The sequence below is a fragment of the Haliotis rubra genome, unplaced genomic scaffold (genome assembly GCF_003918875.1).
Source record: "Haliotis rubra isolate DU_JTF1 unplaced genomic scaffold, ASM391887v1 Scf1013, whole genome shotgun sequence".
Taxonomy (NCBI): domain Eukaryota; kingdom Metazoa; phylum Mollusca; class Gastropoda; order Lepetellida; family Haliotidae; genus Haliotis; species Haliotis rubra.
Genome location: NW_025764908.1, coordinates 314,586 through 332,968, shown reverse-complemented (window position 1 = coordinate 332,968; position 18,383 = coordinate 314,586). Strand labels below are relative to the sequence as shown.

General features: G+C 46.3%; 1 protein-coding gene across 1 annotated transcript in view; it reads right to left on the bottom strand.

Annotated features, from left to right (window-relative positions):
* Window positions 1–422: 422 nt before the first annotated feature.
* LOC124269427 (probable serine/threonine-protein kinase roco11) overlaps window positions 423–18,383 on the bottom strand; it is a gene marked incomplete at its 3' end in the record, with an annotated part of 48,088 nt that continues 30,127 nt past the window's right edge. Inside the window, exons 13-16 of the mRNA XM_046704435.1 lie at window positions 8,409–8,555; window positions 2,672–2,845; window positions 616–717; window positions 423–517 (exon numbers count right to left, since the gene is read on the bottom strand). Coding sequence (XP_046560391.1) covers window positions 423–517; window positions 616–717; window positions 2,672–2,845; window positions 8,409–8,555 — 518 coding nt within the window. The remainder of the gene's footprint in view (window positions 518–615; window positions 718–2,671; window positions 2,846–8,408; window positions 8,556–18,383) is intronic.

Sequence of the window (18,383 nt, the reverse complement as noted above, 5' to 3'; positions counted from 1 at the left end):
CTGATGACACCAGGTGGTATCTAACTACAACATACCTGATGACACCAGGTGGTATCTAACTACAACATACCTGATCTGTCTGATGACACCAGGTGGTATCTAACTACAACATACCTGATCTGTCTGATGACACCAGGTGGTATCTAACTACAACATACCTGATGTGTCTGATCACACCAGTTGGTATCTACCTACAACATACCTGATCTGTCTGATGACACCAGGTGGTATCTAACTACAACATACCTGATCTGCCTGATGACACCAGGTGGTATCTAACTACAACATATCTGATGTGTCTGATGACACCAGGTGGTATCTAACTACAACATACCTGATGTGTCTGATGACACCAGGTGGTATCTAACTACAACATACCTGATCTGTCTGATGACACCAGGTGGTATGTACCTACAACATACCTGATCTGTCTGATGAGGGCAACATGGTTGTTCTTGTTTAGGAGAGATCCACGCTTCCAGATTAGCTTCCCATCTGAGAACTGGAACAATCGAACCTGGAAACAAAGGATAAATGTTGTGATGAGTTCATTCATGCAAGGCCTATGTTTCTGTAAACATAGTCACTTCTAATCCGAGTCATGTTGTTTCTAACCTGGGCTCTGTTGAAAAGTCCAGCAGGAAGGTAAGCAAACTTGTACACCATCTTGGTCTGCCTGGTGTCCTCAAACCTGCTGCCTTCTGCCCAGTTCTCTATCTGAAACATGCACAAACAGATAAAATCAATCTACAACATCCACACAGAGTTCAAATATATACAACACCCAGTTCTCTATCTGAAACATGCACAAACAGTTCAAATATATACAACACCCAGGTATCTGTCCGATGCATGCATAAACAGTTCAGATAAAATCAATCTACAACATCCACACCCAGTTCAAATATATACAACACCCAGGTATCTGTCCGATGCATGCATAAACAGTTCAGATAAAATCAATCTACAACATCCACACCCAGTTCAAATATATACAACACCCAGGTATCTGTCCGATGTATGCATAAACAGTTCAGATAAAATCAATCTACAACATCCACACCCAGTTCAAATATATACAACACCCAGTTCTCTATCTGAAACATGCACAAACAGTTCAAATATATATAACCCCCAGTTTTCTATCTGAAACATGCACAAACAGTTCAAATATATACAACACCTAGTCAATGGCTTAATGACTGCTAAACATGGGAAGAGAAGTATGTTTCTTTAGTTGAGGATCATAAAGTAAGTGTGCTACCTCTGCTGAGGATGATAAAGAAGTGTGCTACCTCTGCTGCTGATGATGAAGTGTGCTACCTCTGCTGAGGATGATAAAGAAGTGTGCTACCTCTGCTGCTGCTGCTGAAGTGTGCTACCTCTGCTGCTGCTGCTGAAGTGTGCTACATCTGGTGAGGGTGATGAAGAAGTGTGCTACATCTGGTGAGGATGATAAAGAAGTGTGTTACCTCTGCTGCTGCCGATGAAGTGTGCTACCTCTGCTGCTGCTGATGATGAAGTGTGCAACCTCTGGTGAGGATGATGAAGAAGTGTTCTACATCTGCTGATTATGATGAAGTGTGCTACCTCTGCTGATTATGATGAAGAAGTGTGCTACCTCTGGTGAGGGTGATGAAGAAGTGTGCAACCTCTGGTGAGGGTGATGAAGAAGTGTGCTACATCTGGTGAGGATGATAAAGATGTGTGCTACCTCTGCTGCTGCTGCTGAAGTGTGCTACCTCTGCTGCTGCTGATGAAGTGTGCTACCTCTGCTGAGGATGATGAAGAAGTGTACTACCTCTGCTGATTATGATGAAGAAGTGTGCTACCTCTGCTGCTGCTGCTGAAGTGTGCTACCTCTGCTGATTATAATGAAGAAGTGTGCTACATCTTGTGAGGATGATGATGAAGTGTGCTACATCTGGTGAGGGTGATGAAGAAGTGTGCTACATCTTGTGAGGATGATGATGAAGTGCGCTACCTCTGGTGAGGGTGATGAAGAAGTGTGCTACATCTGGTGAGGGGTGATGAAGAAGTGTGCTACCTCTGGTGAGGATGATGAGAAAGTGTTCTACCTCTGCTGATTATGATGAAGAAGGGTGCTACCTCTGCTGATTATGATGAGGAAGTGTGCTACATCTGCTGAGGATGCTGAAGAAGTGTGCTACCTCTGCTGCTGCTGCTGATGAAGTGTGCTACCTCTGCTGATTAAGATGAAGAAGTGTGATACATCTGGTGAGGATGATGATGAAGTGTGACATCTGATGATGAAGTGTGTGCTACATCTGGTGAGGGTGATGAAGAAGTGTGCTACATCTGGTGAGGGTGATGATGAAGTGTGCTACATCTTGTGAGGATGATAAAGAAGTGTGCTACATCTGGTGAGGGTGATGATGAAGTGTGCTACATCTTGTGAGGATGATAAAGAAGTGTGCTACCTCTGCTGCTGCTGATGAAGTGTGCTACCTCTGGTGAGGATGATGAGGAAGTGTGCTACCTCTGTTGCTGATGAAGTGTGCTACCTCTGCTGCTGATGAAGTGTGCTACCTCTGGTGAGGGTGATGAAGAAGTGTGCTACCTCTGGTGAGGATGATGAGGAAGTGTGCTACCTCTGCTGAGGGTGATGAAGAAGTGTGCTACTTCTCCTGAGGATGATGTACATTGTTACCTCTGATGGTTCTTCTGGGGGCAGGAGACATGGCACTATGTTGACTGGTTCTTTTGGTAGTGGGAAGGTCAGGTCAAACTCCTCAGTTAACTGCAGCAGCCACTGGTGGAGTGAGGGGGGATAATCCTTCCAGACATCACTAATGTACTTGTGGCTGAACCGACCTGCATCTTCCTGTAATAGACAACATGGTAGTGCTGGGTATGTGAATCTACAACAGCATGACCTTCACTCCCTACAGTATTTTCAGGGTGAATGTACAACAGTATGACCTTCACTCCCTACAGTATTTTGGGGTGAATGTACAACAAACTGACCTTCACTCGTAGAACAGTATGACCTTCACTCCCAACAGTATCTTCAGGGTGAATGTACAACAGTATGACCTTCACTCCCCACAGTATTTTCAGGGTGAATGTACAACAGTATGACCTTCACTCCAAACAGTATTTTGGGGTGAATGTACAACAGTATGACCTTCACTCCCTACAGTATTTTGGGGTGAATGTACAACAGTATGACCTTCACTCGTAGAACAGTATGACCTTCGCTCCCCACAGTATCTTCAGGGTGAATGTACAACAGCATGACCTTCACTCCCCACAGTATTTTCAGGGTGAATGTACAACAGTATGACCTTCACTCCCAACAGTATTTTGGGGTGAATGTACAACAGTATGACCTTCACTTTGCGTAGAACAGTATGACCTTCACTCCCAACAGTATTTTCAGGGTGAATGTACAACAGTATGACCTTCACTCCCCACAGTATTTTCAGGGTGAATGTACAACAGTATGACCTTCACTCCCAACAGTATTTTCAGGGTGAATGTACAACAGTATGACCTTCACTCGCCACAGTATATCGGGGTGAATGTACAACAGTATGACCTTCACTCCGAACAGTATTTTCAGGGTGAATGTACAACAGCATGACCTTCACTCCCCACAGTATTTTCAGGGTGAATGTACAACAGTATAATTTCATGCTTTGAATTTTACACAGATTCCCGAACGTTGGTTGGTTGAGAGAGCGGTCATGTGATCTAAAATTCAAGGTTCATATCTCTTGAACCCTTCAAATCGTTCATACGTGTGTGAACGTTTTCCAGCCGATCTAGGTCATGTGAACTTTTGCCGGAACTACTTTCCGGGTTTTCCCAGGATACTCTCTGTCCAGCTTCACGTAAACAAAATAACAATTATTTGTATTCACACTCCTTTTAATTTCTACATATCACTCAGTTGTTCTTGTATATTACAAAGTTAATAAATCAAATAAAATAATATTTTTAATTTTTCTTTATTAAAAAACAATGTTTTTCGCTCGTTTGTTGTCTGCTACTGCAAAGTCATGGCTGACAACATCGGCGTCGACTATGGCAATTTTTCTATTGGCACCGCAAATATTGTGGATATGGAATTTTTGCAAGATGTGAATCTTGAGCAACTATTTTCCGAGATGACTGATGAGGGGACCTGTCCTACATCTGCGGATTCGATCTTAAATGACCAGATCATAAAAATGGAAACGCCCGTGACCACTGATGACAAAATCGGTCCTCAAAAGGCCACATCCACTTCAAGATTTGTAATTTCTTCGGAAGAAAAACTTCAAAGCCTTGAACAACAACCCCACAGCCAGTCGACAATGAAAAATACAAGGTGGGGACTTCTGCACAGTAGACCTACATTGTGACTAAGTACAATAATCCCTTGTAACCCTACATCAATGGATTAGGCCTAAATTATAGATTAATTCTAAAATTTTGCAATGCTTACGTCAAACTTAAACTGAAAATACAACAATGAGAAAGTATACATCATACCTATATCCACAAATATGACACCCCAAATGACAACCCACAAGAAACAGCAATAACCACGTACCTTTTTTAAAACTTGTTACAGATTGGTCATTCCAAACGAGGAATATCCAGGTGAATTGGGAAACTATCCTTCCTACTGCATTGGCCGATCTCCTGAGGAGTTTTTACGCCGAGACACGCCCACAAGTATCCAATGGCAAGGCTAACACAGTTTCCTCGTCCGAGGATTACCATCGCAACACTTTGAAAAATCTGAGAGCAGCTTTGAACAGACACCTCCGACTGCTGGTCGTCCAATTGACATTGTCAAAGACAGAGAATTCCAGAGAGCAAACGACTTGCTCAATGGAAAATTAAAAGCTTCTGTTCGCGAAGGAAAGTCAAAACCAACTAAACACAAGCCGGTTATTGACAATGGTGATATGGTTAAAATTCAAGCTTATCTTGACCATGAATCTCCAACTTGTTCACTTTACAAATGTTGGTTTGATCTGTCAATCCATTTCGTATCCAGAGGTTTAGAATTTCACAGTCAACTAAAGCCGGATTCGTTTGAATTTCGTGTTGATGATGAGGGTAGGGAGTACGCGGCTATTACTCACGCGAGACCATTCAGAAAACTTCTCAGGAGGGCTCCATAATCCGCTGAACAACACTCCTGATAAACATATGCACGCCGTCCGATACATCTCGATGCCCTGTTGCTAATCAGAAATTGTTGATTTCCAAATTGCCACCACAAGCAGACAAGTTATTCTGCATTCCAAAATCAAATGCCACGCTTTAATGACCCAGTTTGGTATTCGGAAAACCCATGTCCGAAAGCCAACTGGGTCAAATAATCCGAACAGTGTCAAAGGAATGTGGCCTCAGTCACGTATACACCCCACACTGTGTCCGAGCAACAGCCATCCAGGCACTTGCTGATGCAAACGTTGAATTTTGAATTGAGGCACATCATGTATTTATCTGGCCACAGGAACGAAGCCAGTATTCGTTCATACAATAGGTCCATTTCAATGGCAAAAACACCAACTGAGCACAGTTTTGCAAAATCTCACTGACAACGCTGGCGTCCGACAAGTGCCCTAACTTTCAAAATTCCGCTTCGGTTTCAAGGAACCCCAATGACCTTGCTGCAAGCGGTGATGCCAATTTCGCGACCGAACCTGTTTCAAGTCGCCCCAATTTTGGCAATTTTCACTACCCAACTGATTTCCAATATCCGAAAATTGTTCGTTTTCACAAGAGTTCAATCTCTCACAGTTTGCAGGTTCGTCTGGCGGTTTTCTGCCCCGTGGTGTGTTTAACAACTGCTCCATAAATTTCACGATAAACAATCACAAATAAATAGAATTCAACAACGAGATCTGCTTCCAATTCGCCAAGCACAACTTCTCAAGTCGGTCAGTGTATCATTACGCTGGTCAAATGAATCTGTCAGAATGTAAAGCTACAATGACAGTTTGTTAAACTTGATATTGATATTTGTTTCTGTTTGATAATTTTATTGATGTTATACTTATTAAAGTAGTTTCAAACCTAATGACGAATTTGTTGTTAATATTTTAAGGAATACTTTGAGAACTATTTCTTCAAGGGTTGGGATACATGTGTAAAATATCGCCAAGTATAGAAACATCGCTGTACATCACTGTAAACACTGATCATGGAGAAGAGGGTGAAAACGTATGTGTAAACTTCAAAGTATCGAAATTATAAGAATTGAATGTCAGTTGTTTAGGTTTGCACTGAAAAATGAACGATAACAAAGCGTTGTTCAAACTCCTATGACTTCACACGAGAGTTTGAACAACGCTTTGACATCGTTCATTTTTCAGTGCAAACACACAAACTGACATTCAATTCTTACATGACCTTCACTCCCAACAGTATTTTGGGGTGAATGTACCACAGCATGACCTTCACCCCCCACAGTATTTTGGGGTGAATGTACAACAGTATGACCTTCACTCCCAACAGTATTTTGGGGTGAACGTACAATAGTATGACCTTCACTCCCCACAGTATTTTCAGGGTGAATGTACAACAGTATGACCTTCACTCCCCACAGTACATTGGGGTGAATGTACAACAGTATGATCTTCACTCCCAACAGTATTTTCAGGGTGAATGTGCAACAGCATGACCTTCACTCCCAACAGTATTTTCAGGGTGAATGTGCCACAGCATGACCTTCACTCCCAATAGTTTTTTAAGGGTGAATGTACAACAGTATGACCTTCACTCCCCACAGTACATTGGGGTGAATGTACAACAGTATGACCTTCACTCCCCACAGTACATTGGGGTGAATGTACAACAGTATGACCTTCACTCCCCACAGTACATTGGGGTGAATGTACAACAGCATGACCTTCACTCCCAACAGTATTTTCAGGGTGAATGTACAACAGTATGACCTTCACTCCCCACAGTACATTGGGGTGAATGTACAACAGCATGACCTTCACTCCCAACAGTATTTTCAGGGTGAATGTACAACAGTATGACCTTCACTCCCCACAGAACATTGGGGTGAATGTACAACAGCATGACCTTCACTCCCCACAGTACATTGGGGTGAATGTACAACAGTATGACCTTCACTCCCCACAGTACATTGGGGTGAATGTACAACAGCATGACCTTCACTCCCAACAGTATTTTGGGGTGAATGTACAACAGTATGACCTTCACTCCCCACAGTATTTTCAGGGTGAATGTGCCACAGCATGACCTTCACTCTGAATAGTTTTTTTAGGGTGAATGTACAACAGTATGACCTTCACTCCCCACAGTACATTTGGGTGAATGTACAACAGTATGACCTTCACTCCCAACAGTATTTTCAGGGTGAATGTGCAACAGCATGACCTTCACCCCCCACAGTATTTTCAGGGTGAATGTGCCACAGCATGACCTTCACTCCCAACAGTATTTTCAGGGTGAATGTGCCACAGCATGACCTTCACTCCCAACAATATTTTCAGGGTGAATGTACAACAGTATGACCTTCACTCCCCACAGTACATTGGGGTGAATGTACAACAGTATAACCTTCACTCCCCACAGTATATCGGGGTGAATGTACAACAGTATAACCTTCACTCCCCACAGTATATCGGGGTGAATGTACAACAGCATCACCTTCACTCCCCACAGTACATTGGGGTGAATGTACAACAGTATGACCTTCACTCCCCACAGTACATTGGGGTGAATGTACAACAGTATAACCTTCACTCCCCACAGTATATCGGGGCGAATGTACAACAGCATGACCTTCACTCCCAACAGTACATTGGGGTGAATGTACAACAGGCATGACCTTCACTCCCCTACAGTACATTGGGGTGAATGTACAACAGTATAACCTTCACTCCCTACAGTATATCGGGGTGAATGTACAACAGCATGACCTTCACTCCCAACAGTATTTTGGGGTGAATGTACAACAGTATGACCTTCACTCCCCACAGTACATTGGGGTGATTGTACAATAGTATGACCTTCACTCCCCACAGTATTTTCAGGGTGAATGTGCCACAGCATGACCTTCACTCCCTACAGTATTTTCAGGGTGAATGGACAACAGTATGACCTTCACTCCCAACAGTACATTGGGGTGAATTTACAACAGTATAACCTTCACTCCCCACAGTATATCGGGGTGAATGTACAACAGCATGACCTTCACTCCCAACAGTATTTTCAGGGTGAATGCGCCACAGCATGACCTTCACTCCCAACAGTATTTTCAGGGTGAATGTACAACAGTATGACCTTCACTCCCCACAGTACATTGGGGTGAATGTACAACAGTACAACCTTCACTCGTACAACAGCATGACCTTCACTCACCATGGTATTTTCAGGGTGAATGTAATAAGTCAGTTGGAACCAACCTGATAGGGAGTTTTGACGGAGACAACACAGGACATGACGTTGACGATCCACTGGGGGTTAATGACGATCTGGTCCTCGAGGAGGAAGTCATTGTCAAAGTACTGAACAGTGCCCAGCTCATGAAGGAACTGCACTGCTTCTTTAATCTGCAATAGAGTGGCATTTTTCAACTGTGTATCTGTATAGGTACTGAGTAGCATCTGTGTAGGTACTGAGTAGTATCTGTATGGGTACTGAGTAGTATCTGTGTGTGGGTACTGAGTAGTATCTGTGTAGGTACTGAGTTGTATCTGTGTTGGTACTGAGTAGTGAGTATCTGTATGGGTGCACCGAGTAGTATCTGTGTGGGTACTGAGTAGTATCTGTATAGGCACTGAGTAGTATCTGTGTAGGTACTGAGTAGTATCTGTGTAGGTACTGGTTGTACTGAGTAGCATCTGTGTAGGTACCGAGTAGCATCCAGTATAGGTAATGAGTAGTATCTGTATAGGCACTGAGTTGTATCTGTGTGGGCACCGAGTAGCATCCGTATAGGTACCGAGTAGTATCTGTATAGGCACCCGAGTTGCATCTGTGTGGGTACAGAGTAGTATCTGTATAGGTACTGAGGCAACATAGGTACCGAGTAGTATCTGTATAGGTACTGAGTTGTATCTGGCACTGAGTAGTATCTGACTGAGTTGTTCTGTAGTGCATCGTCTATAGGTACTGAGTAGCATCTGTATAGGTACTGAGTTGCATCTGTGTGGGTAGTACTGAGTAGTATCTGTATAGTACCTCGAGGTACCGAGTAGCATCTGTATAGGTACTGAGTTGTATCTGTATGGGTACTGAGGTACCATATCTGTGTGGGTACTGAGTAGTATCTGTATAGGCACTGAGTTGTATCTGTATCTGTATAGGTACTGAGTAGTATCTGTATAGGTACTGAGTTGTATCTGTATAGGTACTGAGTACTATCTGTGTGGGTACTGAGTAGTATCTGTATAGGTACTGAGTAGTATCTGTATAGGAACTGAGTAGTATCTGTATAGGCACTAAGTTGTATCTGTATAGGCACTAAGTTGTATCTGTATGGGTACTGAGTAGTATCTGTGTGGGTACTGAGTAGTATCTGTATAGGTACTGAGTAGTATCTGTATAGGTACTGAGTTGTATCTGTATAGGTACTGAGTAGTATCTGTATAGGTACTGAGTACTAAGTAGTGATCTGTAAAGGTACTTGAGTTGTATCTGTATGGGTACTGAGTAGCATCTGTATAGGTACTGAGTAGTATCTGTATAGGTACTGAGTTGTATCTGTACTGAGTAGGTACTGAGTAGTATCTGTATGAGGTACTGAGTTGTATCTGTATAGGTACTGAGTAGTATCTGTATAGGTACTGAGTAGTATCTGTATAGGTACTGAGTAGTATCTGTATGGGTACTGAGTTGTATCTGTATAGGTACTGAGTTGTATCTGTATAGGTACTGAGTAGTATCTGTATAGGTACTGAGTAGTATCTGTATAGGTACTGAGTTGTATCTGTATAGGTACTGAGTAGTATCTGTGTGGGTACTGAGTAGTATCTGTATAGGTACTGAGTAGTATCTGTATAGGTACTGAGTTGTATCTGTATAGGTACTGAGTAGTATCTGTATAGGTACTGAGTAGTATCTGTATAGGTACTGAGTAGTATCTGTATAGGTACTGAGTTGTATCTGTATAGGTACTGAGTAGTATCTGTATAGGTACTGAGTTGTATCTGTATAGGTACTGAGTAGTATCTGTATAGGTACTAAGTTGTATCTGTAAAGGTACTGAGTAGTATCTGTATGGGTACTGAGTTGTATCTGTATAGGTACTGAGTAGTATCTGTATAGGTACTGAGTAGTATCTGTATAGGTACTGAGTTGTATCTGTATAGGTACTGAGTTGTATCTGTATAGGTACTGAGTAGTATCTGTATAGGTACTGAGTAGTATCTGTATAGGTACTGAGTTGTATCTGTATAGGTACTGAGTAGTATCTGTGTGGGTACTGAGTAGTATCTGTATAGGTACTGAGTAGATCTGTATAGGTACTCTGTATCTGTATAGGTACTGAGTAGTATCTGTATAGGTACTGAGTAGTATCTGTATGGGTACTGAGTAGTATCTGTATAGGTACTGAGTTGTATCTGTATAGGTACTGAGTAGTATCTGTGTAGGTACTGAGTTGTATCTGTATAGGTACTGAGTAGTATCTGTATAGGTACTGAGTTGCATCTGTATACTGAGGTGCATCTGTACTACTGAGTAGTATCTGTATAGGTACCTGAGTTGTATCTGTATAGGTACTGAGTAGTATCTGTATAGGTACTGAGTTGTATCTGTATAGGTACTGAGTAGTATCTGTATAGGCACCGAGCTGCATCTGTGTACAGGCACTGAGTATCTGTATAGGTACCGAGTAGCATCTGTATAGGTACTGAGCATCCGTATCTGAGTACAGGTACAGAGTAGTATCTGTATGGCAAGGCACCCGTATGAGTAGCATCCGTACAGGCAAAATGAGCAGTACTCGAGTAGCATAGGCACCGGAGCAGCATCCGTACAGGCACCGAGCAGCATCCGTACAGGCAAATTGAGCAGCATCCGTATAGGCACCGAGTAGCATCTGTATAGGCACCGAGTAGCATCCGTATAGGCACCGAGTAGCATCCGTAGCAGGCACCGAGTTTGCATCCGTATAGGCACCGAGTAGCATCCGTATAGGCACCATCCATAGCTTGCATCCGTATAGGCACCGAGTAGCATCCGGTATACAGGCACCGAGCTGGGCACCGTCGAGTAGCATCCGTGCGGCACCCGAGTAGCATCCGTATAGGCACCGAGCAGTAATCCGTATAGGCACCGAGCCGCAATCCGTATAGGCACCGAGTAGCATCCGTATAGGCACCGAGCAGCATCTGTAGCTGGCACCGAGCTGCATCCGTATCTGCATGGGCACCGAGCAGCATCCGTACAGGCACCGAGTAGCATCCGTATAGGCACCGAGTTGTATCCGTATAGGCACCGAGTAGCATCCGTGGCGGGCACCGAGCTTGCATCCGTATAGGTACCCGAGAGTAGCATCCGTAGGCAATAGGCACCGAGTAGCATCCGTACAGGCACCGAGTTGCATCCGTATAGGCACCGAGCAGCATCCGTATAGGCACCGAGTAGCATCCGTATAGGCACCGAGTAGCATCCGTATAGGCACCGAGTAGCATCCGTATAGGCACTCGAGTAGCATCCGTGTAGGCACTGAGCAGCATCCGTATAGGCACCGAGCAGCATCCGTATGGGCACCGAGCAGCATCCGTATAGGCAATTCGAGTAGCATCCGTATAGGCAGGTACCCGAGCAGCATCCGTATAGGCACCGAGTAGCATCCGTATAGGTACTCGAGCTGTATCCGTATAGGCACCGGAGCAGCATCCGTATAGGCACCGAGTTGGATCCGTATAGGCACCGAGTAGTGATCCGTATAGGCACTTCAAGTAGCATCCGTATAGGCACCGAGCAGCATCCGTATAGGCACTCGAGTTGCATCCGTATAGGCACCGAGTTGCATCCGTATAGGTACCGAGTAGCATCCGTATAGGCACCGAGCAGCATCTGTATAGGCACCGAGTTGTATCCGTATAGGCACCGAGTAGCATCCGTATAGGCACCGAGTAGCATCCGTATAGGTACCCGAGCTTGCATCCGTATAGGCACCGAGTAGCATCCGTATAGGCACCGAGTAGCATCCGTATAGGCACCGAGCAGTATCCGTATAGGCACCGAGTAGCATCCGTATAGGCACCGAGTAGCATCCGTACAGGCACCGAGCCAGCATCCGTATAGGTACCGAGCAGCATCCGCATTGCGTGCACTCGAGCAGTATCCGTGCATAGGCACTGAGCAGCATCCGTAGTAGGTACCCGAGTAGCTTGCATCCGTATAGGCACCCCGAGTAGCATCCGTACGGGCACTGAGCAGCATCCGTATAGGCACCGAGCTGAGTAATCCGTATAGCATACTCGATAGGCATCCGAGTAGCATCCGTGCAGGCACTGAGTTGCATCCGTATAGGCACCCTCGAGTAGCATCCGTACAGGTCCTGAGCTGTATCCGTACAGGCACCGGAGTAGCATCCGTATAGGGCACCGAGCAGCATCCGTACAGGCACCGAGCAGCATCCGTGTACAGGCACCGAGTTGCATCCGTATAGGCACCGAGTAGCATCCGTATAGGCACCGAGCAGCATCCGCATAGGCACCGAGCAGCATCCGTGCGGGCACCGAGTTGCATCCGTGCGGGCACTGAGCAGCATCCGTACAGGCACCGAGCTAGCATCCGTATCAGGCACCGAGTTGCATCCGTATAGGTACCGAGTAGCATCCGTATAGGCACCGAGCTGCATCCGTACAGGCACCGAGCAGCAATCCCGTATAGTATACCGAGCAGTATCCGTATAGGCACCCGGAGTAGCATCCGTATAGGCACCGAGTTGTATCCGTATAGGCACCTGAGTAGCATCCGTGCGCATCTGTATAGGTACAGGTACTGAGCTGCATCTGTATATAGGTACCGAGTAGCATCCGTATAGGCACCGAGCTGTATCCGTATGGCACCCGAGTTGCATCCGTATAGGTACCCGAGTAGCATCTGTATAGGCACCCGAGCTGCATCTGAGGCAATAGGCACCCGAGTAGCATCCGTATAGGTACCGAGTAGTAGCATCCGTACCAGGCACCGGAGTAGCATCCGTGCGTGCACCGAGTTGCATCCGTATAGGCACCGAGCAGTATCCGTATAGGCACTGAGTAGCATCTGTATAGGCACTCCAGAGTAGCATCCGTGCAGGGCACCGAGTAGCATCTGTATAGGCACCGAGCTGTAATCCGTATAGGCAGTTGCATCTGTGTGGAGTACCGAGTTGCATCTGTATAGGCACCGAGCTGTATCCGTATAGGTACCTGAGCAGTATCCGTATAGGTACCGAGTAGCATCTGTGTAGGTACCGAGTATCGAACCCGGTGTATCCGTATAGGTACCTGAGTAGGCAATTGAGTAGCATCTGTATAGGCACTTGAGCTGTATCTGTATAGGTACCCGAGTAGCATCTGTATAGGTACCGGAGTGAGTTGCATCTGTATAGGTACTTCGAGTAGCATCTGTATAGGTACCCGAGTAGCATCCGTATAGGTACTTGAGTAGTATCCGTGCAGGTACCGAGTAGTATCTGTATAGGCACTGAGTAGTATCTGTATAGGTACCGAGTAGTATCCGTATAGGTACTGAGTAGCATCTGTATAGGCCGACTGAGCTGTACTGATTCTATAGCATCTGCATACCGCTTTAGCAATACGCCAGCAATATCATCTGCATAGGTACCAGAAATGGGCTTCATCTGTATAGCCCATGTGAAGGCATCTGGTCTCGCGATCTAACCAACTAGTAACTGTGTGGCCACTCCAATCACCAGATCCGTATCAGTATAGGTACTGAGTCAGTATCTGTATAGGTACTCGAGTAGCATCTGTGTAGGTACCTGAGTAGCATCTGTATAGGTACTGAGTAGTATCTGTATGGGTACCGAGTTGTATCTGTATAGGTAATAGGAGTAGTAGTCATCCATAGGTACCTGAGTAGCATCCGTATAGGTACCGAGTAGCATCCGCATAGGCACCGAGCTGCATCCGTATAGGTACCGAGTGTTCTGTATCCAGCTAGGTAAGGTACTGAGTAGTATCCGTACAGGCACCGAGTAGCATCCGTATAGGCACCGAGTTAGCATCCGTATACCGAGTAGCATCTGTGCGGGCACCGAGCAGTATCCGTGCAGGTACCGAGCAGCATCCGTACAGGCACCGAGTAGCATCCGTATAGGCACCGAGTAGCATCCGTATAGGCACCGAGCAGCATCCGTATAGGTACCGAGTAGCATCCGTATAGGCACCGAGTAGTATCCGTATAGGCACCGAGTTGTATCCGTATAGGCACCGAGCAGCATCCGTACAGGCACCGAGTAGCATCCGTATAGGCACCGAGTAGCATCCGTATAGGTACCGAGTTGCATCTGTATAGGTACCGAGTTGCATCCGTATAGGCACCGAGTAGCATCCGTATAGGCACCGAGTAGTATCCGTATAGGGCACCGAGCTTGTATCCGTATAGGCACCTGAGTAGCATCCGTGCGGGCACCGAGTAGCATCCGTATAGGCACCGAGCAGCATCCGTATAGGCACCGAGCAGCATCCGTACAGGCACCGAGCAGCATCCGTACAGGCACCCGAGCAGCATCCGTACAGGCACCGAGCAGCATCCGTACAGGCACCGAGCCAGCATCCGTAGGCACCGAGCAGCATCCGTACAGGCACCGAGCCAGCATCCGTACAGGCACCGGAGTAGCATCCGTACAGGCACCGAGCAGCATCCGTGCAGGCACCGAGTAGCATCCGTATAGGCACCGAGTAGCATCCGTATAGGCACCGAGCTCAGATCCGAGCAGCATCCGAGCAGGCATCCGTATCAGGCACCGAGTAGGCATCCGTAGGCACCGAGCTGCATCCGTATAGGCACCGAGTTGCATCCGTATAGGCACCGAGCAGCATCCGTACAGGCACCGAGGAGCTGCATCCGTATAGGCACCGAGCTGCATCCGTACAGGCACCCGGAGTAGCATCCGTGTGGAGGCACCGAGAGGCAGCATCCGTACAGGCACTGAGTAGCATCCGTATAGGCACCGAGTTGCATCCGTATAGGCACCGAGTAGCATCCGTATAGGTACCTGAGCAGCATCCGTATAGGCACCGAGTAGCATCCGTGTAGGCACCGAGTTGCATCCGTATAGGCACCGAGCAGCATCCGTACAGGCACCGAGCTGCATCCGTATAGGCACCGAGTAGCATCCGTATAGGCACCGAGTTTGCATCCGTATAGGCACCGAGTAGCATCCGTACAGGCACCGAGTAGCATCCGTGCAGGCACCGAGTAGCATCCGTATAGGCACTGAGTAGCATCCGTACAGGCACCTGAGTATCCGTATAGGCACCGAGTAGCATCCGTATAGGCACCGAGCAGCATCCGTATAGGCACCGAGCTGCATCCGTACAGGCACCGAGCTGCATCCGTATAGGCACCGAGCTGCATCCGTATAGGCACCGAGTAGCATCCGTATAGGGCACCGGCAGCAGCATCCGTATGGGCACCGAGCTGCATCCGTGCAGGCACCGAGCAGCATCCGTATAGGTAAATGAGTTGCATCCGTACAGGCACCGAGTAGCATCCGTACAGGCACCGAGCAGCATCCGTACAGGCACCGAGTAGCATCCGTATAGGCACCGGAGTAGCATCCGTATAGGCACTGAGTAGCATCCGTATAGGCACTGAGTAGCATCCGTATAGGCACCGAGTTGCATCCGTATAGGCACCGAGCTACCATCCGCATATGGCAATTCGAGTAGTATCCGTGCAGGTACGAGTAGCATCCGTATAGGCAACCGAGTAGCATCCGTATAGGCACCGGAGTAGCATCCGTATAGGTACCGAGCCGTATCCGTACAGGCACCGAGAGCAGCATCCGTGCGGGCACCGAGTAGCATCCGTATAGGTACCCCGAGTAGCATCCTGTATAGGCACTGAGTAGCATCCGTATAGGTACCGAGTAGCATCCGTATAGGCACCTGAGCAGCATCCGTATAGGCACTTGAGTTGTATCCGTATAGGCACTTCGAGTAGCATCCGTACAGGCACCGAGAGCATCTGTCCGGTACTGAGCATCCGTATAGGCACTGAGCTTGTATCCGGTGCGGGTACCGAGTAGTATCCGTATAGGCACTTGAGTAGCATCCGCATAGGCACCGAGTAGTATCCGTACAGGCACCGAGCTAGTATCTGTATATAGGCACCCGAGTAGCATCCGTATAGGCACCGAGTTGCATCTGTATAGGCACCGAGTAGCATCCGTATAGGCACCGGAGTAGGTATCCGTACAGGTACCGAGCTGCATCTGTATAGGCACCGAGTAGCATCCGTGTAGGTACCGAGTAGCATCCGTATAGGCACTGAGTAGCAGCATCTGTATAGGCACCGGAGTTGTATCTGTATAGGTACCCGAGTAGTATCTGTATAGGCACCGAGTAGTATCTGTATAGGTACTGAGTAGTATCTGTATAGGTACTTCGAGTAGCATCTGGTATAGGCACCGAGTAGGCATCTGTATAGGTAATTCGAGTAGCATCTGTATAGGCACCGAGCAGCATCTGTGAGCAGGGTACCTCGAGCTGTATCCGCAGGCACCTCGAGTAGGCATCTGTATAGGCACCCGAGCAGCATCTGTATAGGTACTGAGCAGTATCCGTATAGGCACTCGAGTAGCATCTGTATAGGCACTGAGTTGTATCCGTATAGGTACCGAGTAGCATCTGTATAGGCACCGAGTAGCATCTGCATAGGTACTGAGTAGCATCTGTATAGGTACCGAGTAGCATCCGTGAGCAGTAGCTGAGCATCCAGTATAGGCACTGAGTAGTATCCGTATAGGGCATCGAGTTGTGCATCTGTATAGGTACCCGAGTTGCATCTGTATAGGCACTTCGAGTAGCATCTGTATAGGCACTGAGTAGCATCTGTATAGGTACTTGAGTTGCATCTGTATAGGTACCGAGTAGTATCTGTATAGGCACCGAGTTGCATCTGTATAGGTACCGAGTAGCATCTGTATAGGCACCGAGTGCATCTGTATAGGTACTGAGTAGCATCTGTATAGGTACTGAGTTGCATCTGTATAGGCACCGAGCAATTGTATCTGTATAGGCACTGAGCAGTATCCAGTATAGGTACTGAGTAGTATCCGTATAGGTGACTACGAGAGTTGTATCTGTATAGGTACTGAGTTGCATCTGTATAGGCACTGAGTTGTATCTGTATAGGTACCCGAGTAGTATCTGTATAGGTACCTCGAGCTTGTATCTGTATAGGCACTGAGTAGTATCTGTATAGGTACTGAGTAGCATCTGTATAGGCACTGAGTAGCATCTGTATAGGTACCTCGAGTAGTATCTGTATAGGTACCCGAGTAGCATCTGTATAGGTACCGAGTAGCATCTGTATAGGTACTTGAGTAGTATCTGTATGGCACTGAGTAGCATCTGTATAGGCACTGAGTAGCATCTGTATAGGTACCTGAGTTGTATCTGTATAGGTACTGAGTAGCATCTGTATAGGTACTGAGTAGTATCTGTATAGGCAATTGAGTAGCATCTGTATAGTACTTGAGTACTCTGAGTAGGTATCTGTATAGGCACTGAGTTGTATCTGTATAGGTACTGAGCTAGTATCTGTATGGGTACCTTCGAGTAGTATCTGTATAGGTACCGAGTTGTATCTGTATAGGTACCGAGTAGCATCTGTATAGGCACTGAGTAGCATCTGTATAGGTACTGAGTAGCATCTGTATAGGTACTGAGTTGTATCCGTATAGGCACCGAGTAGCATCCGTGCAGGCACCCGAGTTGTATCTGTATAGGCACCTGAGTAGCATCTGTATAGGCACCGAGTAGTATCTGTATAGGTACTGAGTTAGTATCTGTATAGGTACTGAGTTGTATCTGTGTAGGTACTGAGTTGTATCTGTATAGGTACTGTAGTATCTGTAGGTACCTGAGTAGCATCTGTAGGTACTGAGTAGTATCTGTATAGGTACTGAGTAGCATCTGTATAGGTACTGAGTAGTATCTGTATAGGTACCTCGTTGTATCTGTATAGGTACTGAGTAGTATCTGTATGGGTACTGAGTAGCATCTGTATAGGTACTGAGTAGCATCTGTATAGGTACTGAGTTGTATCTGTATAGGTACTCGAGTAGTAGCATCTGTATAGGTACTGAGTAGTATCTGTATAGGTACCCGAGTAGTATCTGTATAGGTACTGAGTAGTATCTGTATAGGTACTGAGTTGTATCTGTATAGGTACTGAGTAGT